Source organism: Stegostoma tigrinum, chromosome 14, assembly GCF_030684315.1.
Source record: "Stegostoma tigrinum isolate sSteTig4 chromosome 14, sSteTig4.hap1, whole genome shotgun sequence".
In the NCBI taxonomy this organism is placed as follows: Eukaryota; Metazoa; Chordata; class Chondrichthyes; order Orectolobiformes; family Stegostomatidae; genus Stegostoma; species Stegostoma tigrinum.
Window position 1 is genome coordinate 42022953 of NC_081367.1, and position 26325 is coordinate 42049277.

The 26325-nt window shown below is 38.5% G+C and overlaps 1 protein-coding gene and 1 non-coding gene across 6 annotated transcripts in view; both read right to left on the bottom strand.

Annotated features, from left to right (window-relative positions):
* The window catches only part of LOC125458025 (polyamine-transporting ATPase 13A3-like), a 139583-nt gene that overhangs the window by 58986 nt on the left and 54272 nt on the right, over positions 1-26325 (bottom strand). For all 5 annotated transcript variants that reach the window (XM_048542888.2, XM_048542887.2, XM_048542884.2 and 2 more), the window contains 7 exons: positions 16846-17003; positions 16133-16321; positions 13875-13936; positions 12894-13044; positions 11706-11822; positions 8685-8838; positions 7885-8005 (listed from right to left, as the gene is read on the bottom strand). In XM_048542888.2, coding sequence (XP_048398845.1) covers positions 7885-8005; positions 8685-8838; positions 11706-11822; positions 12894-13044; positions 13875-13936; positions 16133-16321; positions 16846-17003 — 952 coding nt within the window. The remainder of the gene's footprint in view (positions 1-7884; positions 8006-8684; positions 8839-11705; positions 11823-12893; positions 13045-13874; positions 13937-16132; positions 16322-16845; positions 17004-26325) is intronic.
* Positions 5244-5317, bottom strand: trnat-agu (transfer RNA threonine (anticodon AGU)). Its single transcript has one exon. It is a non-coding gene; the product is annotated as a tRNA-Thr (tRNA).

A 26325-nucleotide genomic window follows, 5' to 3' on the forward strand; every position in this document is an offset into this window, starting at 1 on the left:
ATTTAAACAAGGGCAGCACTGTGTCTCAGTGGTTAGCACTACTGCCTCACAGCACCAGAGGCCCAGATTCAATTCGACCCTCAAGTGACTGTCGAGGCAGAGTTTGCCCATTCTCCCCATGTCTGCATGGGTTTCCTCTGAGTGCTCTGGTTTCCTCTCTCAGTCTAGAGATGTGCAACTTAGATGAGTTGGCCTTGCTAAATTGCTCATTGTGTCCAGGGATGTGCAGGCTAGGTGTGTTAGCCAAGGAGAATGCAGGGTTACAGGAACAGGGTAAAGTTGGGTCTAGGTGGGATGCTCTTCAACGGGTTGGTGTGGGCCCAACTGGCCTGCTTCCACAATGTAGGGGATTCTATGATTCTATGATGTTCAGTATGATCATTTTATAAGATAGGTTATATCATCCTAATAAAACTACACATTTGATAGCTTGCATTACAATTTGCTCTATAATGTAATTTTATTAATATATTTTTGATTAAAAGTGCAATTGGCTAAACATGATTGACATAGTAAGCAATGGAGAGCAACAAGCTGACAAAAAGAGCAAGTCCCCAATTTCCACCACCTCCGCCTTCTATATAAATAAGCTCAAACCCACCTAAACAGTGAGTCAAAAGAGAAAGTCAGCAATAAAACTGACGAGGGCTGGATAGGGAACTCAAAAGGTGTTTTGGTGGCAACCTAACATCCCAAGCTAACAAGCCAGAGTCACTATGACTCCTAACAGACTCTCAGAAAAAGATGGCATCCCCTCTCAAGCAATAGCATGGGAGGCCATTAGTTTGAAATGTGGATAGAAGATGTTGTCAGTAACCAATGCTAGTTAACTCCAGCTACTCCCCAATGATTATTGATGATATCTGCCCAGAATCCACAACAGACTCACAAGATATCCAGACAGAAATCAGAAATTCAGCTGTATAGGGCTCCATACTCACTGAATAAAATATTATCAGGATCCAAGTCACTGACTCATCCAAATTTGTACTGCAACTCAAAGAGTTTAGTGAAAAATTAAAAATTCCTGAGGTGAAAGGTACCCAGTGTGCAACGGACATCAAGAAAATTCTCACTAGGCAGTCTAATTGGAGAAATATGTTGGAAAATCTCCGAAGTGGCAGTCAGCTGCGCTTCTGTATGGGTTTCATATCCATGGTACAAAGTATAGGCAGCTCCAAGAGTGCACAGCTGTGGTAGTGAGACAGGATAAGGGATTCTGGCAACTTAAACAGATTAGGCAAATTAAAAATCAGAAATAGGTTACCGGCACCTGCTATTTCCAATGCTAAAGCAAGTAAAAACTCTTTCCAAATTTAGCTAAATTTGAACCACTCCCATCAGGCAAAAATCTGAAAACAGCCGGCAGTTGAAATTGCTATCTTGAAAAATAGGGCAGATGGCCTTGGACTTTCTTGGGGCTGTGACAGGAAGCAATTCCTTCGGTGATTTCAGCTGATCAGCAGCACAGTTGAAAAGGCTTAACCCTCTACTTCACCCCACCCATGGAGCAAGGAGAACTGGTGTGCAAACACTGAAGAAAGAACAAGGACAGTGGGAGAAGGGGCTGGCAACATGGTCACAAGCTTGCTCAAATCCCTCTCTCCCAATGAAGTTAAACAGTCTCACAAACAGATTGTATTTGCAGGCAGACTCTGAAGACCATAATTTATATTCAAGTCTTCATTGCTAAAAAGGGTGCTGTTCACAAAGCTCTACACTTTGTTATCTCAGATTCTCCAGCATCTGCAGCTCCTGTGATCGATGTTTACAAACACCTGATTGAGAAATGAGTTAAAAAGTTCAGAGAAACTTGAAAATAATCTGAGATGTTGTGGGTTTTTTGTGCCATAATGTAGAAGGTGAGAAATGGTGCAATTATTTCTAAAATACAAAGCATGAGGTTTTATAACACCAGAAGACATAGGAGTGGAAGTAAGGCCATTCACCCCATCAAGTCCACTCCGCCATTTAAATCATGGCTGATGGGCATTTCAACACCACTTCCCTGCACTCTCCCGTAGCCCTTCATTCCTTGTGAGAACAAGAATTTGTCGATCTCTGCCTTGAAGGCATCCAAAGTACCGGCCTCCACTGCACTCTGCGGCAATGAATTCCACAAGCCCACCATTCTCTGGCTGAAGAAATGTCGTCTCATTTCAGTTTTAAATTTACCCCCTCTAATTTTAAGGCTGTGTCCACAGGTCCTAGTCTCCCCGCCTAACGGAAACAACTTCCTAGCGTCCACCCCTTCTAAACCATACATTACCTTATAAGTTTCTATTAGATCTCCCCTCAACCTTCTAAACTCTAATGAGTACAATCTCAGGATCCTTAACCATTCATCATACATTAAACCTACCATTCCAGGGATCATCCGTGTGAATCTCCGCTGGACACGCTCCAGGGCTAGTATGTCCTTCCTGAGGTGTGGGGCCCAAAATTGGACACAGTATTCTAAATGGGGCCTAATTAGAGCCTTATAAAGCGTCAGAAGCACATCGCTGCTTTTGTATTCCAACCCTCTTGAGATAAACCTCACATTTACTCACATTGAATTTCATCAGCCATTTCCTGGACCACTCTCCTAAACTGTCTAAATCTTTCTGCAGCTTCCCCACCTCCTCAGTACTACCTGCCTGTCCATCTATCTTCGTATCATCGGCAAACTTCACCAGAATGCCCCCAGTCCCTTCATCCAGATCATTAATATATAAGGTAAACAGCTGTGGCCCCAACACTGAACCCTGCGGGACACCACTCGTCACCAGTTGCCATTCCGAAAAAGAGCTTTTTATCCCAACTCTCTGCCTTCTGTCAGACAGCCAATCCTCAATCCAAGCCAGTAGCTCACCTCGAACACCATGGGCCCTCACCTTGCTCAGCAGCCTCCCGTGAGGCACTGTATCAAAGGCCTTTTGGAAGTCTAGATAGATAACATCTACTGGGTTTCCCTGGTCTAACATACTTGTTACCTCTTCAAAGAATTCTAACAGGTTTGTCAGGCACGACCTCCCCTTACCATATCCATGCTGACTTGTTCTAATCTGACCCTGCACTTCCAGGAATTTGGAAATCTCATCCTTGACAATGGATTCTAGAATTTTACCAACTACCGAGGTTAGGCTAATTGGCCTATAATTTTCCATCTTTTGCCTTGATCCTTTCTTAAACAAGGGAGTTACAACAGCAATTTTCCAATCATCTGGGACTTTCCCTGACTCCAGCGACTTTTGAAAGATCACGGCCAAAGCCTCCGCAATTTCCTCAGCCACCTCCCTCAGAACTCTAGGATGTAGCCCATCAGGGCCAGGAGATTTATCAATTTTTAGACCCTTTAGCTTTTCTGGCACTTTCTCTTTTGTAATGCCTACCGTACTCAACTCCCCCCCCTGGCTCTCCCTATTTGTTGGCATACTACTCATATCTTCCACTGTGAAGACTGACGCAAAGTATTTATTAAGTTCTTCAGCTATTTCCTTATCTCCCATCACTAGCCTTCCAGCATCAATTTGGAGCAGCCCAATATCTACTTTTGCCTCTTCTTCGTTTCTTATGTATTGAAAGTAGCTTTTACTATCATTTCTAATATTACTAGCTAGCCTACCTTCATATTTGACCTCCTCCTTCCTTATTGCTCTCTTTGTTATCCTCTGTCTGTTTTTGTAGCCTTCCCAATCTTCTGATTTCCCAGTGCTCTTGGCCACTTTATAGGCTGTCTCTTTTTCTTTGATATATTTCCTGACTTCCTTTGTCAGCCATGGCTGTCTAATCCCACCCCAGATAATCTTTCTTTTCTTTGGGATGAACCTCTGTACTGTGTCCTCAATTACACCCAGAAACTCCTGCCATTGTTGGTCTGTCTTCCCCACTAGGCTCTGTTTCCAGTCGATTTTCGTCAATTCCTCTCTCATGCCCCTGTAATTACCTTTATTTAACTGTAACACCATTACATCCGATTTTGCCTTCTCTCTTTCAAACTGCAGACTGAACTCTACCATATTATGATTGCTGCCTCCTCAGTGTTCCCTTACTTTAAGGTTTTTTATAAAGTCTGGCTCATTACATAGCACTAAGTCCAGAATAGCCTGCTCCCTTGTGGGCTCCATCACAAGCTGTTCCAAAAAGCCATCCTGCAAACATTCCATGAATTCTCTTTGTTTGGATCCACCAGCAACATTATGCACCCAATCCACCTGCATATTGAAGTCCCCCATGATCACCGTGACCTTGTCTTTCTGACATGCCCTATCTATTTCTCGGTGCATCTTGCACCCCTGGTCCTGATCACTGTTATGAGGTCTGTACATAACTCCCATTATAGTTTTTTTGCCTTTGTGGTTCCTCAATTCCACCCATACAGACTCCACAGAAATCCAACTTGAACTCAGAGCTAGAGAATTATTTTAAGGAAGACAAACGTAAACAAGAGAAATATGGAAAAGATAACATTCCCATTCTACAGGTGGTCCACATAATTTTAGCAGAGGTTTTTCTTATAGCTTGGGTTCCTCTTTAATTCTTCTGGTCTTGGAATCCTTGTTGTCTTAAAAAAAATCGAGTGAGAAATATCTTATAAAATGCTAAAAGGTTTTGAAGCAACCGCAAAGTCAAAGATAATATTTTTTTAAACAAATGAAATTTTCTGGAAAGACCTTTGCTGCTTGGAACAAAATAAGAAAATTATGACATGGCATCTGTTGGTGAATACTTTGTCACATGCACTTTCAAATCATAATGTTAACTCTTTCCGCTAACAGCTTTGAAAACAGAAACACATACCTGCCATATTGCTAGATGCGTGGTTTCGAACTTCATTAACTTTTAAATTTCTAATCACAGATATGATTGAATTTCATTAACTTGCTGAGCTTCTACCCTGAGGCACGATGGATATTTTTTGCTTCTTTAAAACAGGCTGGAGTGGGTGTGAGGGACACAAGTCCCCACGCTCACTTTACCTTATTCTTGAGGCTACAGTGGCAGCAGATAGCTAGCAGGCAATGGATGGTCCTCCACAGCAGAATGAAGAGGCTGCCAAAGAAGGTGACCAGGGATAAGGCCAGAATACAACCCACCAAACACATTGCTCATTGTGTTACTGAGATAATGGGAACTGCAGACGCTGGAGAATTCCAAGACAACAAAATGTGAGGCTGGATGAACACAGCAGGCCAAGCAGCATCTCAGGAGCACAAAAGCCGACGCTTCGGGCCTAGACCCTTCATCCTTTGTACTGTCAAAGGCACCACTGAGATTCGAACTCAGGATCTCCTGTTTACTAGACAGGCGCTTTAACCAACTAAGCCACGGCGCCCAATCTTATGTTACTGATGGCCTCGGTGTTGATGGGAATGAAGAGGGGATCATCCTCTGCAAATATATATTTTTAAAATGCTGCAAGTATATAATTTTAAAAATGCCTCATGTGGCCATCAATATTGGATCAATTAAAATCACGATATCCACAAAATCAGAGTTAAGGAATGCAAACATTTCATATACACAATCCTATGAATTAGAATAAGTAAGATACTTGATCCATAAGTCTGCACTGCCATTCAATAAGGTAATTGCTGATTTGATTACTCCATATTCCTGCCTACCACTGATAAGCTGTCATCATTTGCTCAGTAATCTATTTACCTCGATCTTAAAAATTTTCACACAGTTTCCACTGCTGTTTAACGAATAGAATCCCGAAGAATCCCATAAACTTCTATGAAAAGAAAATACTCCTCAACTCTGTTTTAAATGGGCAATTTCCTTTATTAAGTTCTAGATTCTCCAGCAAGAGGTAACATCATTTCCTTGTTTACCCTGACAAAACCCTTCGGATTTCATGTTTCAGTAAAATTAACTTTTACTCGTCACACACTAGTGAATACAACAATAGCCTGTTCAACTGCTCGCCATAAGATGCAAACCATGATTCACCCATTCCACTTAACTGTCAATGGACATTCTCTGAACTGTTTCCTACACATTCACATCCTTCCTCAAGTAAGCTGATCCTTATTTAATCCACCCCTTTCAGAAAGATACAGGGCTAGAGGTGGTTGCAGCAATAGTGATGACCACAGGATAATTAGTTGAATACAATAATTTTTATAATTGCACTGTCAAATTGAATTAGTATTTATTTTGATACATGGTTTTTTCTCCAAGGTGAGGCATCACTCTTTATTTCAGCAAGGTACATAATACCGAAAAAGCAAATAATTCCAAGAACTCTGTATTTGTGCTTTAGTTATTTACAAAATTTAAGAAGTGGAGTTGAGCCTTTTGGCCACTATTACAGTGAATCTGCATTGCTCTAATACAGTTTTAATGTCTAATTCTTACAATGTATTTCAGATGAGTTCAAAAGAAATGACGGGAGGGAATAAAAATGTACTTGGAGCTCAAGAGCAGAGAACAGAACTTCTATTTAGGAGTCAAAATTAGGTCGCAGAGTCACAGACATGTAAAACACAGAAAACACCCTTTGGTCTAATTCATCCATGGTGACCTGATATCCTAAATTAATCTAGTCCCATCTGCCAGCATTTAGCCCATATCCCACTAAACACTTCCTATTCATGCACATCCAGATGCCTTTTAAATGTTGTAAGTGTACCAATCTCCACCACCTCCTCTGGCAGCGCATTCCATACGGGCACTAGTCTCTGCGTGAAAATGTTGCCCCTTAGATCCCTTTTAAATTTTTACCCTCTTACCTTAAACCTATACCCTCTAGTTTTGGATTAGCAGAAAAGACTTTCGTTATTCACCTTATCCATGTCCCTCACGATTTTACAAACTCCTATAAGGTCAGCCTTCACCCTGCAACACTCCAGGGAAACAGACTCAGCCTAATCAGCCTCCCCCAAAAGCTGAAACCCTCCAACCCTGGCAACATCCTTGTAAATCTTTTCTAAATCCTTTCAAGTTTCACAACATCCTTCCTATAGCAGGGAGACCAGAATGATCACAGTGTTCCAAAAGGTGTATGGCATTTTGAGAAAGGAAGCATCAAGAGTTAATAAATAATCTATTTCCTTCAACAGATTAAAGCTTCATATTTACAAAATCTAGTTGCTTGTTCAGCTGTACAAAGTCAGCTCAGATCCTGCTGTGCAGAGATTTGCACCTTGTAATACTTTGGTGCAAAACCAGCATAAACTTAATTTCCACAATTTTTTTTTAGGAATATACGAGTGCAATTGCATTCTGGTTCCATGATTATGCCTACATGTTACAGACCCGAAACCTCTATTTCATATAAGTTGGGGTTCGGGCGGCATTAACATGGGAAAGGCAATTTGTGTCTTAATGATAAAGCTTTATATGGTATTCTTGTTCTCGGCTTTCATTCACTGTAGAGACTTTCCTGAAGGTTAAAAGGTGAAAGCTAAAGTCACCTTGGGTCCCAGAGGACAACGGGGTTGCTATAGAGACAAATGGCAGTGAGTTTAACCCAATGGTCGCTACGTCTCAGGAGAGGGGAGAGATTGAGAAGGCAGGACATTCATGGTGACCTCTGCCAGCCTCTTTAGGTATTTATGAAAAAAAGCTAGAGGAAATAGAGAATAACTCATTCACATTGATAACACTGCATATAGGTTCAGTGTCTTTTGTTCCATCATTTTGAACACATTTCTGTTCATGTCTGCCTGTGGGACCCTAGCAGCAGCCTTCTTCCACGCAAATGCTTGCCCACTTCAGGCAGTGTACAGTCATTACTGCTAGGTTCAAGCAGGAATCCAAATCAAAATATGTAATTTATGTCGTATGCTAAAATCTCACTGGGGCTCATTATGTGCATTTGCCACTTGTCCTAACCAACCCACTTGCCAATCTCAATTTGAAGTGCAAAAACGATCAGAAAATTAATACTATTACCTGTTGATGTTCTGCAGTTTGTGCCAAGTTAGCTTAGACCCGAATTTCCTGTGTGCAAGTGCTATGACTCTGAGGCCTTGTTTTGTATAAATCTTCAATACATCGGAAAAATTTGTAGGAACTGGAAAAAAAACAGAAAACTATTATGCGAACATCAAATAACCATTAGAAACAAACAATTTATAAGCATGGTGTAATAGAAAGGCCTTGAAATACACATTAAATTCCTCCCATTTTTGGCAGCATTGTAGTTCAATAGTTAGTACTGCTGCCTCACAATATGAGTATATGGGTTTCATTCCAGCCTTGGGTGACTCTCTGCATGGAGTTTGCACTATCACCCTGTGTCTGCGTGTGTTTCCACCAGGTGCTCCTGTTTCATGCCGCAGTCCAATGGCGTGCAGTTTAGGTGCACTGGCCATACTAAATTGTCTGTAGAGTCCAGGGATGTGCAAGCTAGGTGGATCAGCCACGATGAATACAGAGTTACAGGGATAAAACAGGGGGCTGGGTCTGAGTGGGATACTCTTTGGAGAGTTTGTGCAGACTCAGTGGGCCAAATGGATTCTTTCTGCACTGTATTCTATCCTAAGGGATGTTAACCAATTTAAAATAAACTCGTTCATTTCCCCATTAGATAGGGAAGAGTGGAATTTTACAGGAACAGATTTGAACAGTGATTTGTATTCTTACAAATGTCAGGAAAGTATTCTACCAAAACATATTTCAATTTAGGACCACGTATAATATGTGGTATTGTTTATCAAAAAAGGCATGGTAAATTACACGTATTACTTTACCTGTTTCTGCCTTGCATAAGTTAGCAATCATTTCCGGTGCACCTTTTAAGTAAGCATCCATATGTTTTTCACCCAACACTCTGGCTATGACACTCATTCGTTGTAGAGCAGAAGAAAATGGAAATTGCCTTACAATACCTATTTCATATGATGACTGGACAGAAATTGCCCAAGTTAGTACTTCACACAGCAACTGTCTCTCAGTAAGAATAGATTTGAAAATCTTTCCAAAATTTGTACTTACAGGGAGATCATACATTTCCTATAAAATGCAGAATATTAAGTACATTATATTGTCATCTTCCATTTAACCACATTGTAAAAGACTGCTGAAAAATAACAACCACAGCATGCTTTATTAACCCTTATGCAGGATGCTCTGAGTATGTTAAGACTGACATTTTAGCAGTGCAAAATGTTTTCTGTACAGTATTTCTCACTTAAGATCTATTCTACACATTACAACTAATCATTACAAATTAAACAGAAAAACTGTTGCAGTTTAATATAACAGGGAAGGTGACTGACCATGGCAAACAATGGAAAATAGGGATAGTATTAGATCCAAGAAAGGTGCACACAACTTGATCTAAAATGCCAAAAACCTGACGATTACGTTCAGTTTAGATTTTAGCAACGGAGGAAAAAGGGTTTGATAAAGATATTAAAGAGGGAGAATATAAAGGTATGAGTGTGTGCTTATGTGGAATATATAATTGTAAAAATTTCTGTAAGTATGTGAAAAGAAAAAGTCAAAGTCAGAGAATTAATGGCTGACCAACAAAATACATATTTTGGTAGTCTTCGCAAAGGAAGACCCATAAAAAGTCCCAAAAATGCTGGGCAACACAGGCTCTACTAACAGGGAGTAACTGAAGTAAATCAGTACAAGTAGGGAAACGGTCTTAAGGAAATTGATGGGACGAAAGGCCGATAAATCAGCACAGCAGGATGACATACACTCCAGAGTGCTCAAGGAAGTGGCTGTAGAAACAGTCCATGCATCAGTTTGCAAGATTCGAGACACCTTGGAACAGTTTCTGTGGATTGGAGTGCAGCTAATGCAACATCTCTGTTTTAAAAAGGACATAATACAAAATCAGGGATTACTAGACTGGTTAGCCAGACAGTGGTAGTGGGGAAAATTCTAGAGTCCATTATAAAAGATTTAATAGCACATCACTTGGAAAAAATGACAGAATTGGACGGTGTCAACATGGATTTACGGAACTGAAATCATGCCTGACCAATACTGTGGAATCTTTTGAGGATGGAATTAGTAGAATTGATAAGAGGGAGCTAGTGGCTAAAAGATTAATATGTAAAATTAAAATGCATCAGACTGGGGGTAGTGTACAGACATGGATAGAGAACTGGTTGGTAGACAGAAAACAAACCGTAGGAATGAATAGGTAATTTTACAAATGATAGGCAGTGATTAGTGAGGTGCCAAAGGACCAGCATGATTCACAGCTATTCAAAATAAATATTTTGATTTAGAGAACTAAATGTAATATCTCCAAGTTTGCAAAGTTGATGGAAGGGTGAATTCTGAGGACACAGAAATGATCCAGTATGATTAAAACAAGTTGAGTGAGCAGTAAATACAGGGCAGACGAAGTATAATGTGGTGTGATTACCTACTTTGACTGTAAAAACAGAAAGGCAGATTATCATATGAATGGCAACGAACTAGAAGAGCGGCAAGTGCAATGAGACCTAGGTATCCTTCTACATCAGTCTCTAAAAGTAAGGTACAGTAGGCAATGATGGCAGCAAATGTTATATTGGTCTTTGTAATGAGTGGATTAGCGTAAAAGGTGCAGCGATATCTTGTTGCAATTATACAGTGCGTGGTGAGACTACACCTAGAGTATTGTGTACAGTTTTGGACCCGTTATATGATGGACGAGATTCTGGCTACAGAGTAACTGCAACTAAAGTTTACCAATTTACTTTGTGGGATGGTAAGACTGTCATACAAGGAGACACAGGGTGAGTTAAGATTATATTCAATGGAGAATTTTACATAAATGAGAGGGTTCTCAGAGAAACTATAAATTCTGACAGTACTAGACAGGGTCAATGCAGGAAGGATGCTCAGAGTGCACTAAGAGATAAGACTGTGAGGTAAAACAATGGAAGGTGGGCAGGAGACAGAAAGAATCACAAATGGTATTGACAGACATAAGAGTGAGAAGTGTGCAAAAACAGCATAAAAGATTTCAGAGATGGGTGAGATGACAAAATGCTTTACGGACAAGTGCAAGGATTTTTAGAACCGATTTCAGAGTGATAGACAATTGAGGTTTCATACTTGCCAGAAAACATATAGCAGTTCTTGTGACAGATAAAATGGCTACATTTTGGGCAATTTGGAGGTTCAAAAGAATGATGAATGAAAAATCCACAAGGAGATTGTAACAATAATTAATGAAAGAAGAGACAGTCATGGAGAAGGATCTGAGCAGCAGAAGGGTTGTTCCAGGTGGAAGAGGTTAACACTAGTCTTGTTGTAAACAGGACATGTAATTTATAGCTCAGCTCAGAATTGAAAGTTAAGAAACAATACAGAAAGATTTATTTAGTGGCTTTACAGTGAAAGGTGTATTCAATAACAAGGGAATATGGTTTGAAATGCATACGAAATAGCAGCACTGTTCTTCACTTTATGGAACTTTTGTGTAAGCAGTTAAGAAACTACAAAGTGTATACAAATTACTGCATGCTATTCTTTGTATTTTATCAATAATATTGCCCCCAACAGATTCTAGCTCATCATCAGGACGTGCTTCCTATCTGTCAGCGTGAAGGCCTAGAAGGCCATTTAGTACTTAAGAAATGAGCATTGGGTTGCAATTTCTATGTCAACATTCTCTGTAGTCTTACTCAATTACTCTGAAAACTGAACACAAGTAGATATTATGATATGGTTACCATTTATAAGATTAGGAAAGACAACCATTGACCATCTTGCCAATTATGAATAGGGTTTGTTTTTGAAAGCCAGCTTTAAATTACCATGTCACGATCTATCACTGCCTCTTTTGCAAGGAAGAGTTGCTTCGAAGGCCGAACTACAGTGGGCATGATTGGATTATATAAAGCAGTTTCTTCTTCAGTTGCTTCTTCAAGAACCTTTAATAAATAACACAATAAGCAGCATTAAGCCTATGAAATCCTGTCAATATTACTACTGCAAATGGTCCATAAACTTCTCGTGCCAAATTGAGTATTGGCTCAAATTTTGAAGTCAATGGTGAACAGATTTTGCCAGCCATTAATTACAGGTGCATTTGCCCAGGCATCTTCTGTGGGCATTTACACTGACTTGCAATAAATAGAGATTAAAAAGTCCTGTGTCCTCTACAGAAGCTCTAGGGCATGTGCGAACAGGGTGAGCTATGTTTTGTTTCCTTAACCAATCCGATTTACTGACGGAAGGCAGAATTTATATCGGCAAACGCACGTTATAATATCTAATTTAATGACAAATTATGCTTGAAATCCAAATAAACAGAAAGGAAGCTAGAATTAAGAAACAAGGGATAAGCAAGAAAATTTAAACGTAAAGAAGAAACATTTTTATTTTTACAAGTCCTCGACAATCACTGAAATCTAAAAGGAGGCGGTTCCTTAAAAATAAAAAAAAAACTTAAAAATAAATGTTCAATGTCAGGGATTGTTTAGCTGCAATTATCTTACCATACCAAAAAATTCATTTACACATGAATGAACATGGCCCAACTTTTTCTGGCACATATAGTGAGTTAGCAAGTACTGCAACTTCGCTCTCCTTCATGCATCTGAATGCCAAGTTTCTCCAAAACATCTGGAGGAATGGAAAAACTTGGACATTAACTTGTGGATTTTTATCCTTATATGGTTGTTTGATATGCTCCTAATGGTAAATGCTGATTGTCTCAACATTACCTTAACAGCAAAATCCAGGCCAAGACAACTAAACGAACTCACTTTTTCATCCTATTGATTGTCAACAATACATTTTGAATATGACAAAGTACATCTAATTAAAATGCCAAAATAACTTTGCTGACATTTCTTTATAAAATACCAGGCTCATCAGCAACATCCTGCAACAAGCATTTATTACAGTTCAATATATTTTAATTGACTCAACTTGCTAATAAGGCACATTAAAAAAAATTGCAGTCTAAAAGGCTTAGTTATTGAATAAATAAAACTCACCCAGCCAGTCTCTTCAAACATTTTTAAATCCAATGGGTCACCAGATAATTTTCCATCAATTTTAGTAAGTGTGTGGCAGGTTGCCATGCAAGCAATAAAGTGTGATTTCACCAAGGTTTCCTTACAAACACTTTGTTCACATGGCAAAAAGCTAAAAATAGAACAAAACAGGCTTCAAATCTCTCTATTTTTTAAGTGCATTAAATAGAAGATTGTTCAAACATAATTAGTGTAAATTTTCATAATCCTATTAAAAAAGTTACAAAATTGATTCGAGTGAAAGTAATTTTATTTACAATGGTTGCAGTTGATGGTACTTTATATTAGGAATGTTGCAGTACCATTAAAACACTGAACAGTTTCAATTTAACCAGCTCAATTAATCATAAAAATTTAACTAATTATTTATCTTAATAACTTCAACTTCTAATGCATTTTTAAGAAACAATCTCATCCTTAGCTCTAACCTGATAAAACTCCTAATGATCCAGTGATCTAAGTTAGAAAAATTTCAAACATTTAGGGATGCTGAGACAATGAAGTTGCAAAACAACACAAAAATAGTTAACTTTTCTGAATGCTGTGTACAACTGGCTCAGCTAGCTGGATGGTTGACTTGTGATGCAGAGTGATGTCAATAGTGCAGATTCCACTTGGACACCAGCAAGGTCACCATGTAGGGCTCTTCTCAACCTCTCCCCTCGCCTGAGGTGTGGTGACCCTCAGCTTAAACCATCACCAGCCATCTTTGTCTCTCTCTAACGAGACATCAGCCCTACAGTTTGGTAAGACTACGGCGACTTTATCTTTACAATTTTAGCATCCCAACTTTGATTGACAAGTGACAGACCATCTTTCAAATAGTATCTTCAGTCTTACATTCAACGGAAACTTCCATAAACTGTATGTACACCATCAGATCAAGATGTTTAGCATTGTAAGAAGGCTGGATATTATATGTTTAATTATGAGGCTCCAGACCTATTATCTTGTACTCTTTGTATGCCCCAAATGTCCAGGCCATCTTCAGTAAGTGTTCCAGTCTAAATACAAGAAAGCATGACTTTTAGAAATTGAAATTACACTTAACAAAAATCTATTATGCAATTAAAACAATGGTAATAGACAGTGCATGATGTGTGTGTGTATATATATATAAAATATATATATATATATTAGTAAATACATATGTTAGAGTTTGTATTTTGAATTGAGGCCATGTGAGCTTTGGTCTATGTGTATGAGAGGGTTTCATCATCGTCAGTCTTTCTTGAGATATTATTTTAAAGCAGTATATGTTAGAAAATGAGAAGGGAGACTCCTGAAGTAATGGGAATTTGTTTGTCTTACAAGAGGTTTATAATTGGCGAGCACAAACATTAAAAAGTTCTGGTTTGCTCAGCTGGAGAGTCACAAAGTGATTTTTGCTTGGGAATAGCTCATAGATTAGAAAGCTTTTGCTGTCAGCTAACAGAAGAGCTTGTTGGGTCAAATGTAAGAATATAGCTTCTTCTCAAGAAATAATCCAGTTCAGAAATAGGACTTTAGTTTGAAAAATTCAGGCAGAAATGTTTGACAAGAACCCTAAAGGGCTTATCTGAAGCTCAGTAAGTTTAGGTTCAGTTATGTGAATAATCAAGAAAGACCTTGTTCTGCCATGCACATTGAAATTCTTCAAATTGTGTTCCATGTAAACAGCATGTTTTGTTCTATTTTAATCTTGTTTTATTTGTGCAATGAACTTCTGTTTTATAGTCAAAACCAAATCTTCAGCTTTGCTTGCTGATGTTCCAGTGAATGCTCACACTAAATTTAAAAAAAAACTATCAAGCCAGATTTATGCCCTGGCTTTTAGTAACGTCAACTGGGATCATAATACTACACAAAACCATATTATTAATCATCATTGAATCTGTGGACAAATGCCTCAACCTTCTTAAGGGTTTTTCGTTAGTTCCAATATCGAACTTGCATTTGTATTTTGTCTCAGCAAGTATAAGACATTCCAATAATAAGAATGGAAAGTGCTGGAAATTCATAGCAGGTGAGTCAACAGAGAAACAATGTTGTGATCTTTTGGATTTCAATAGAACTAAAAGATAAATCAGCATTGCAGTCAAACTCAAAAAGTAGGAAAGTGTAGAAACAGATACAATTGTACTTACACAAAATGTTTAAAGCAGTAAAATGTCCTAAGTGCTTCATAGGACTGTTAAACAAAACCCAAGAGAGTCACATAAGGATGATATTAGAATGGGTTGATTGAGGAGGTAGGTATTAAGGAGTGGTTTAGGGAGGAAACTGCACATTTTAGGGGTGGGTCACCAGAAGATATAGCGACTAGTGATGAGGATTAATATCAGGGAGGCTGAAGAGGCCTGAATTGGGGAAGTACAGACATCTCGGAAGATCATATGGTCGAAGAACAATATAATGACAGGGAAAGATGCAGCCCTAGAAAATGTGAAGACAAGCATAAGGCATTTAAATTGAGTACTATTCAATCAGGAACCAAAGCAATTCAGTGATCACAAAGGATATGGTGAATGCAACTTGGTGCGAGTTAAGATACAAACAAGTGAGTTTTGAATGACAGAATTAATTGGTTAAGTGGCTGCAAAATGCATAACAGATCACTGATTTCAGATAATTTGTGAGATGGTGCACTTATGAAAGGACAATAAAATACCACACAGTCGAAGAACATGAGAAACCTTGTCCAGAGAGCCAAACATTTGAACAAATTAGATTAAACTGAGCAAGAAACCCACAAATGGATAAAGTCCTAATTCAAAAAGAAAATGCACATGATACACTTGTTAATTGGTATATCTTATGTAATTGGTTGATTCTCCCCTATTTCCTCCCCCTTTTCTCCAGCCATACTAAAGTACTGGTGAATCTTTCAATGTTTAAAGAGTCATTACATAAAGAGTAATTTCTCTGTTCTCTGCAGTACTGAACCGCTGTTTGTATATCTTTAGCAGTTCATGTTCTTGTTTTGGATTTCCAGGCCTTGATTTTTTTTTTAAGCATTGATCAATTCATTTAAAAGAAACAACCCACACAAGACAAATAGAAAGCTTTGTAAAGACAATAAAATATTTTCGTTACCTGCAAGATGTAATGTGCGGCATTTATACATGCAATACTTCATATCTATTTTAAAGCTGCATTGAAGTGTTCCCTATTCCTTGTCAATATTATTAATTGAGAGCATGAACTTTACAGTTCCTAACCTTGTCAAAGCAGATCAGATTAAGTTGTCCACAGGTGTTTATTCTCTGAGGACTGATACAAGAAATGCCTACTTTCTTCAATCGTCGTTGTGCAAACACAATACCAATAGTCAATGCTGCTGGAAGAGCAGGCGGAACAGTAATAGTGATGATGTCAAGTGACTCAATAATGATTGTGCCAATTTCAACCTGCATTAAAAAAGAACCAAAGAAGAAATAATAGAGATTATTTTAAAAGCATATCACAAAGAAGAAAAAATAGAATTTTGTGATGTGCGAGTGGTCAAGGTTCTTAATGTTTTTTGTCATTGGGCCTATTATTTGCAGATTTAAAATGCCTGCTTTAAATTGTCACTCAACATTTAAATCTGGTGAACAGTCTCTATTAAAACAATAAAATAAAGAACAGAAAGGAGGTATGTATCACTGCGCAGTTTGCAATCTGTTGGTTTTAGACATAAAATTGAACATACAAGTTGCCCTTTCACTGCAGCAAAGCCTTGAAAATTTTTAACTTCATTTTAAATTAACATGTACAATAACTGATCTTTTGGTTTGAGCTTCAATTTTAAGATAATTAATGTAGCTGAACTTTTTTAAAAAAATGAATAGCATTTTCAGTTATTTATAAAGCTCTCTAACTAAATTTTGCAATATATATGATTTTTCCTCCCTTTAAGGTTAACTCAAGAAAAAAAAAAGCAAAGGCATACCCCATTCAAAATACTGTTGATAACCGTGTATAAAAATCCAATCCCTGCTATACCAACAAGGCACAGCAGGAAGAGATAAGCGTCTCTGTACAGTTTAAAATCTGTTGGTTTTGGATACAAGATTGAGCGTACAAGTTGTCCTTTCGTAGTACCAAAACCTTAAAAAAATTAAACATTACAACAATTATATTGCAGTACAATTCCCCCGTATACTTAATAATTTAGACAGCAATAACTTATAAATAAATCTATTTTACAAAATTGGACTTTGTGAAGTTACACTACACAACTGCCATAGATCCTTATGTAAAATCTGACCCTGTGATTTTTTTTACCTCTATATCTTCCAGGGACAAACACTAAAATCTTATGTATGACATGTAAATAGAATAGAAAGGATTAAAAAGGTGGAATAATAAATTGTGAACTTGAAACTTCTGAATACAATCACAATTACATTGATAAGGTTGGAGGATTCCATTAATTTAGTGTTGTCAAGGTTGCAAGAAATTACAAGATGCCCAGAAGAAACATGCTGTGCTGAACTATTTGGATCACAATCCTACATAGTATCAATTGATGGTTGTGAACACAGAAATGGGTGCACTAGGACAGTTTCCATTTAGTAACAGTGGGCAGATTATGGAAACAGGAGGCTCAATAGGAGAACTCAGAGCGATGGACGGCCAAAAACCCAAGTACAAGAGATGGCCACTGTTGAGGAATGGAGGAGACCATGGTGGCGCCTTTAAATGGAAGTGTTTCACAGAATTGTGGAAATTAAAAATGGTGCATGGCTACGGTTGCCAGGCCATCATAGTGATGATCCTCCATAGAATTGGGCTTGTTGCCAAAGTCATGAACATTGTATCACTGCCCCATTTGCAAGACATTGCAGCTCCAAGCTGGGATGACCAAGACAACAGGCCCTGTTCCTCAGTTCACCAATAGGAAGTCATCGTCAGTTACTGCCTTGAGTTGGCCCTGAGCAGCACGGTGGCTCAGTGGTTAGCACTTGTGCCTCACAGCAGCAGGTTTGATTCCAGCCTTAGGTGGCTGTTTGTGTGGAGCTTGTACATTGTCCCGGTGTCTGCATGGGATTCCACGGGGCACTCCAGTTTCCTCCAGCAGACCAAATTTGTGCAGGTTAGGAGAATTGGCCATGCGAAATTGCCCAGTTTATGTCCAGGAATATGTAGATTAGGTGTGGTGGCCATGGTAAATTTGGGATTCTGGGGATAGGGTGGGGGGGCTGGATCTGGGTAGGAAGCTCTTGGAAGGGTTGGTGTAGACTCGGCAGACTGAATGGCATCTTTCTGCACTGTAGCAATTTTTGATTTTATATCTCTGGTAAGATTGCTCGGAAACAAGCACATGAATATGCAAGTTTTGCTACAGATCTCACCTTCCCCCTCCAACCCCATGTAGCTGGAAAAAGAGAGTCCATATTGGTCCTGGAAATTTGATCCATAAGCAACATCTACCACAAACTCGGAACTGAAGGTGGAATTAAAGTGACAAAGCATATTTGATCATCATTACATATGTGCAGAAAACAGAGGTGTTCAGCAAAATTTATCACTTAAGAGTACTGGGTCACACATGGTTGCTGGGCCCTAAAAATCAGTTGGAACTGGTGAATGTGTAGGTGTTCCAACTTCTTTATTTGCATGAAAAGATCAGTCCACAAAAAGTGAAAGACAATTCGTTTACAAAATGGTACAGGAAGAAGAAAGCATGTGTGGAAGTGGAGACCAATATCCACTGCATCACCAAAATCACCTACTTCCACCTCCACATAATCATGCATATGTTAGGCAACAGATACCCCAGCCATGCTTTTATCATTTCTGAACTTGACTATTCAAAATAGTCCTGGCCCCTCCCATAACCACCCTCAACTCACCTAAAGATCGGCAAAACATGCCGATTTGCATCATCAACTTTACATTATGCTTGCTAACCTGAAATGGTTCTCAAAATAACACTGCTTCAAATATAAATTTCCTACCCTTGTATTCCATTACCTTGTCCCTCCTTCCTCACTTCTGAAATCTAGTTCATCAAATCAATCCTCAAGATTATCTGCATTGCTCCATCTCTGGCCTCTTGACAGTTGTAATTGTCTCTTTCGCTAATTTACTGTGTGCCTCCAGTCATCCAGATTCAGAGGTTTCAAATTCCCTTCATAAGCCACTCCAATTCTTTAACATCCTCCTTCAAATGTACTGTTTTGATCAAACTTTTTTAACTTATCCTAAAGTGTGGATTATTGTCAAATTCAATCTGCTTATATGGCTGCAAAATATTTTGGACATTTCATTATGCTATATAGTTCTGCTGTCGTGACAGAAGCTGTAGATGAGTTTGCAATGAATGCTGAGATTTTTAAAACAGGAAAAAAAAACTGGGATACTCCATCAGGGTTGTTGGTGGGGTTAGGGAACAAAGTTAAGCAATTAGTATTAGGAGAAACGTAAGAGTTGGGATTTCTCCCAAAAGTCAAGCAGATCACAGCAGAAGGAAATCCTTAGCTGAGAAAAAAATTGACATTTTTACCTTGTGTTAACTTCATCCAACAGGCAAAATCCCTACAATGGTCATCTAGAAATGAGACATACTTAACTGGTATATTCTTTACTGAGCCCATAACATTCCAGCCTTTTAAGTTAAATTTTCAGCTCATAGGTCATGACAGTCAAACATGCCATAGCATAACATAATAACACAAGAAAAGGATTTGTGGCCCTGCACAGTCAGTAAGGAGCAGAATTCTGAAGGCAACTTCAGCTAAGTGAGATGAAGACCTAGTGAGTGAGCTGAAAATTTGGTTCAAGTAAGAATTTGATGCAAAGGGACAGAGGTGTTTTAACTAAGAATGACTACGAAACATAAATTCTCCAGAATGAGAGCAAGTGGGAGAGGCCTACCTGCAGTGAGACAAGTGACAAAGAGACCTCATGAAACACAGCAAGACACAAGCGCAAGTAAAGAGTTGTAGGATTGGTGAACACTTCCATTCATTAAATTTAAAGTCAAGTTTTCTTTTCTATTTTCTAAAATATAGCTAGTTATGTATAAGATTGATTCTGATAATACTTTCATTAATAAAAATACAATTACAATAAAGTTTAAAGAGCAGGAAATCTGAAGTAATTAATTTATTAATTAAATCAATATGATAACAATGGCAGGATTAGGTTGTAGACATGCTTGCCAAGCCAATGTGTTTGACTGCAAATGTTTCCTCACCCTGCTGGGTAACATCAGTTCACCCCCGGTGAAGCATTGATATTCTGTTCCACTTGTTATGAATATGTCTCCGATTGCTGGTGTGGTTGGCATTACTTACTGTTCTGTTTTTCAGTGGTTTGTACATCAGGTCAAGTTCAATGTGTTTGTTGATGGAGTTCCAGTTGGAATGCCAGGGCCCCAGGAATTCCCTGGCATGTCTCTGTTTGGCTTGTGCTAATATAAATGTGTTGTCCCACTCAAATTCGTGTCCTTCTTTGTCAACGTGTATAGAGACCACTGAGAATCGGGCATGTCTCTTAAAGGCTAGTTGGTGTTTGTGTATCCTTATTGTCTGTGTTCTTCCAGTTTGGCCTATGTCATGTTTCTCACAGTCCTTGCATTGTATGTTGTATATTACCGTAGTGTTATCGATTAGATATGGGGTCCTTTACATTCATCAGTAGCTGTCGCAGGGTGGTTGTCAGTTTTTCGGCTAACCTGATATGTAGGGGTCTGAGTGGTCTTGTGGTCATCTCTGATTTGTATCAGATGTATGATAGGGTGAACAGTGTGTCTGGCCGTGTTGTGACTTCTTATTGTGGTCTGCCGCAGAGGTAACGGTGGATTGTTCTTTTTAAGCATCCATTCCTTTCAAAAAACTCTGTATAAGTTATCCTGTTCTGCTTTGTGCAATCCTGGGTTGCTACAGTATGTTGTGGAATGTTTGAATAATGTCCTGATGCAGCTCTGTTGATGGGTGTTGGAGTGGTTGCTGGAGTAATTAAGTATCTGGTCCGTATGTGTGGTCTTCTGTAATACGCCAGCTTGGAGTTCCCGTTGTTCTTCTGTTCCACCATTTTGTCCAGGAAGACTAGTCGCTTATTGTTCTGTTCTTCTCAAACATTCTCAAAAACTTTAGATGGCAGGATTGTTGATGCTGGTGTTGCATGTGGAAGCTGCTGGACTCCAAGTTGATCCAGAGTGAACACACAGTCACACAGCACGGAAACAGTCCAACCAGTCCATGCAGAGCATAATACCAAACAACACTAGTCCCACCTGCCTGATCCTGGCCTATCTCCTTCTAAACCTCTCCAATTCATGTACTTAATGAAGTGCATTTTAGGTGTTGTAACTGTGTCCACATCCACCACTTCCACAGGAAGTTCATTCCATACACAAACCACCCTCTATTTAAAAAAAAAAGCCCTTAGTGTTTTTTTTTCAAATCTCTCCCCTCTACTTCCCGTAGTCTCGAAATCCCCCATCCTAGAGAAAAAAAACGCCTACCATTAACCCTATCTATACCCTCATGATTTTATAAACCTCTAAGGTGTTAAAGAGAGGTGCTCAAACCCCTCTGATAATTAAAACCGAAACACACAGAGAAGCTCGCATCACCTCGTAATTTGCTAAAGGAAATGAGAAAAATTATATAACCTGACTTTCACCTCCCAATCTATTATAAAGAAGAGGTTGAGTGAAATGAAATTCTTTCATTCACTCTATAAGCAACAAGTAATAATTTATTTATCTAACTTTAACAGTAAACAAATTAACAGACTTACTAATAAACCAAACAATTCCCTCTTAACTACTAACTAATCCCGAATAAAACAAAATTCTAATGGCATGCTGTTCCAATAAATGCAAGCCCCACTTACTTAAACCAAAGTAATAAGAAAAAATAATTAAAGCTTAGACTCTCAAAACTACAGTCAGGATGTGTCTTTCAGAATATTCCATGCCCTCTTCGCTGATCCTCAGCCAGGAACGCCTTTCTCCATCAAAATCTGGTGTCAGGAATATTAGCTAAGAGTGCAGTGGTACCTTTTAGATGGTAATTGATCAGAGAGCTTTAAGATTTCTGTGTGAGCCGGAGTTTTACACTTCCAATGGCAGTTTGCTCTCACACTGATGTTCAAAAACCATCTTCTTATATGCCCTTGATGGCCTGTCAACTTTCTTATAATAGAATTGGTCCTAGGTTGTCAACATCATCAGATTTAAATTGAACTGGTTTTCAGTGTCTAAGTGCCTGATTTAGAGTAATTGGCTGATATTCAAATAAGTTGCCTTAACATCAAAACCAGCCTAGGTTTCTAACCACACAGTCAATTGATACAGATGTTTCAATTTCAGAACTGTCTGTACATTTGCAGCTGCTTGCAGACATTTCTGCCTAAATCTCCAGAAAAGCACATCACCTCTTAAAAGGTACGACACACTCGTCCCCCTATTATTTTTACAAACAAATTTAACTTGCTGGCTTCCAATTAACAAATACTTTACACAATTTTGCAACAAGAGTCACTTCTCAAACCCCTACCCTCCAAGGAAAAAAGTTCCAGCCTAACCAGCCTTTCTTTATAACTCAAGCCTTCCATACTCAGCAACATCCTGATAAATCTCTTCTGAACCCAATCTCGCTGAGTACTAGCCATCCTTAATAAATAATGTTTGCAGCATAAGAACTTTTGGATTCAAGCTGAGGAGCTGAGCTCTGAGTTGCAAACATTGTACTACATCAGGGAGGGAGAAATTTACCTGGACGCTTTGCTCCAAAGGGTGGTCATATCCCTCAGGCTAGGTAATTCAAATTTGGTCTATGATCAAGGAAGTTGCAACTGCAAGTGAAGCAGATATGGGCATGCAGGAATAACCTTCAAAGAGTCTTGGCCTCTGCAATTTTTCAATAAACATAAGGTCTTGCACACTGTACAGTGGGTAAGGGAACTGACCATGGCACCACTGTAGACAAAGACATTCAAGTGGGATGAGGAAATAGGAATGTAGCAGTGATAGGAGCCAGTATTATTTGGGGATAAATTCCATTCTGTGCAGCAATCAATTTAAGTAACAAAGACTGTGTTGCCTGCATGGTGCCAGTGTTAAAGACATCCCCTTGGGGACGCCAAACTTGGAGTGGGAGAGTATAGATCCTGTTGTTTTTATCCAAGTTGATACCAGTGAAATTCATAGCTTTAGAAAGGTTGAAATGAACAGTTAGAAGCTAAATTAGAAAGCAGAGCCTCCAAAGCAGTAACCTCTTGAATATTACTTGAACCATGAGCAAACTGGCATGTACAAATAAATTCAAGAAGTTAATTTCATGGCTCAAACATTGGTGTGGGAGAAATGAGATTTAGTTCATTAAACACTGGCACTAGTACTGGAATAAAAGGGACACATTCCAGTAGGACCGGTTTCACTTGAACTGCGTTGGGACCAGTATCTTGGCAAGCTAAATAACTAGGGCTGCAAAAAAGGGCTTTAAGTTCAAAAGTGGGAAAATGTAGGTTTTCGAAAAAAAAAGAATATGGCAGTATTCCAGGCAGTGTACAAACATAAAAAAGTAACTAAAGTCAAAGGGGGAAAATAATAAAAAGACATATCTAATTGTTCTTCACTTGAACATCCATGATATTTGGAACAAAGTTAATGAAATAATGGCAAAACTTAAAGTTAGTAGATATAAATATACAACAATTACAGACAGATAGCTATATGAAGGTCAAAGCAAAGAGCTAAGTATTTTGGATATGCGACTTTCAGAACAACAGTAAGGAAGAAAGGTTAATTAGTACAGGATGGATAAAGCGCATTACCAATAAATGATCCTGAATTGGAAGAAGTAGGATCCATGTGACTCAAAGTAATAAATAACGAGGGGAAGGAGTATAAGTCTATAAGCCCACTAACAGTAGCTATACTGTAGGACACATACTAAATCAATTGATAATGAGGGCATGTAAGACAAGCTGTACATAAATCAAGGGTAATTTTAATCTTCATATAGATTCTGAAAATCAGATTCACAGAGGTAACCATAAGGAGGAATTCACAGAGGACAGTTTCCTGAAACAATATGTTGTGGATCCGACCAAGCTCAGGGCAGTCTGGATCTGGTGCTTGTCATGAGGAAAATTTAATAAATGATCTCAGACCAGACGTTCCTGTAGGAGACAGTGACCATAAGACAGTAGAATTTAGCAATCAGTTTGAGAAGGAGAAACTTGGGTCAGGAACAACACAATTTGATTGCAAAACTCATACTCGCTCTCTCACACACAATCAAATAAGGGTAATTACAATGGATTGAGAACAGAACTACTGGAATTGCCTGGGAAAGGAATTTAACAGAAAACAGAGTTGAGAAACTATGACAGACATTTAATAAACCATGACTCAAAACTAAGATTATAGTGCAGTGAGATAAAGGAGTTGTCGGAACAGGTTTGCCAACAATGAATAACCAGAAAAGTTCAGAAGAGCATCAAATTGAAATGAAACATTAATGGGAAGCCAGGAATTGGGAAAGCTTGAAAAAAAAAACAAAAGATGACCAAAAAAAGGTTTAAAATAAATTTTGGATAAACTTCCAAGTAATAGCAAGGCAGATAGTAAGAGCTCCTTTAAATAGATAAAAAGGAAGAGAGGGGCCAAAGAGAACATGGGCACTCTACAGAACATAGCTGGAAAAATAAAGGGAACCAGAAAATGGTAGAGGAGTTGAATGAATACTTTGCACCAGTCTTCATGCTAGAAGACATTAATAGCATTCCAAAATTAATAAAATAATCATGGGGCAAAAAGGGGAGAGAAGAAAAAAGGGCAATAACTATCACTTGAGAAAAAAGTGCTAGGAAAACTAAAGGGGCTAAAAGCCAATAGGTGCCCTGGTCCTGAAGGGATACATCCTAGGATATTAAAAGAAGTAGCTACAGATATAGTGGCTACACTGGTAGTAATCTTCAAATAATCTTTAGATTCTGGAAAAAAAGTGTTAGTCAACTAGAAAAATGCAAATGTAACACCCTTGTTTAAAAAACAAAGGAAAAAAAAACAGGTACATATAGGCCAATTAAATCAACATCTGTGATAGGGAAAATTTCTAATATAAAGGATATAAAGAAAGCATTAAGAAATACATAAAATAATCAGGCAGAGTCTGCATGGCTTCGTGAAGGGGAATTCATGTCTGAAAAATTTATTAGAATTCTTTGAGAAGGTAACAAGCAGGATAGACAAAGGGAAGCAGTGGATGTAATATATTTGGATTTCCAGAGCTCCTGCACATTAAATTACTTCCTAAAAGCCCATGGTATTGGACACAAACAGTCTGCAGAGGGATATAGTGTAATTAAGCCAGTAAGCCAAAAACTTGGCAGACTAAATATAATAGGGGAAAATGTGAGGTTAGATAATTTGGCAGAAAGAAGAAAGGAGCTGAATGCTATGTAAATGGAAGGCTGCTAAAGCACAGAAGGATTTGGCAGCTCATGTAGATAAATCACAAAAGTTTACCGCACAAGTTCAGCAGATAATAGGGAAAGAAAAAGGAACATTGCTCTTTAATTCAAAGGAATGGAGTATGAAAATAGGGAAGTCTTGCTAAAAAGCAAAGTTTATACGAGGCAGTAATTAGCCTATAACTGGAATACTGTGAACCATTTTTGTTCCCTTCCCCAAGGAAATATATGCTAGGATTGGAGGTCGTCCAGAGAAGGTTCACATGGTTGATCCCAGGTATGGAAGGATTGTCTTATGTGGAAAGGTTGAGTAAGTTCGGCCTGAACTCACTGAAGTTTAAAAGAATGAGAGGAGAGGTTGTTAAAACATTCAAAATTCTTCAAAGAGAACTTCAAAGAGTTGATGCAGCGAAGCTGTTTCTCCTTGTAAGACAGACTGAAGCCAGTTGGCACAATCTCAGATTAGGCAGCTGCCCGGTTAGGATGGAGATGAAGAGGAATTTCTTCTCAGAAAGTAGCAAATCTACGGAATTCTTTACCACAGAAGGCTGTCAAGACTAGGTCATTAAGAATATTCACAGCTGAAACAGATTTTTAAACAGTAAGAAAATCGAGGGTTATGAGAATAAAGCAGAAAAGTAGAATTGAGGATGGTCAGATCAGTCATGATCTCACTAAAGGGTGGAAGACGCTTGATGGTTTAAATGTCTTATGTTGTGATACAATAAGGAAAATCATTTTTTTCCTCTGAAATATACTTTGTATCCTGTGTTCACATATACCCTCTTCCTCTTTATTCACTATTTTTAACATTGTAATTTTCCCTGTAACTAATACAGTCAAATCAATTTCTTGCAGTATTAGGTTTATTGCAGAGATGTAGAAACTATCACCAATCGTCTATTATTTCTGCTGAACGTGAATGTGCTTCAGTTGTTTCAAACATGTCAATCTTTCACAAGTAATGAATCACAGCAACTATATGCATAATCTC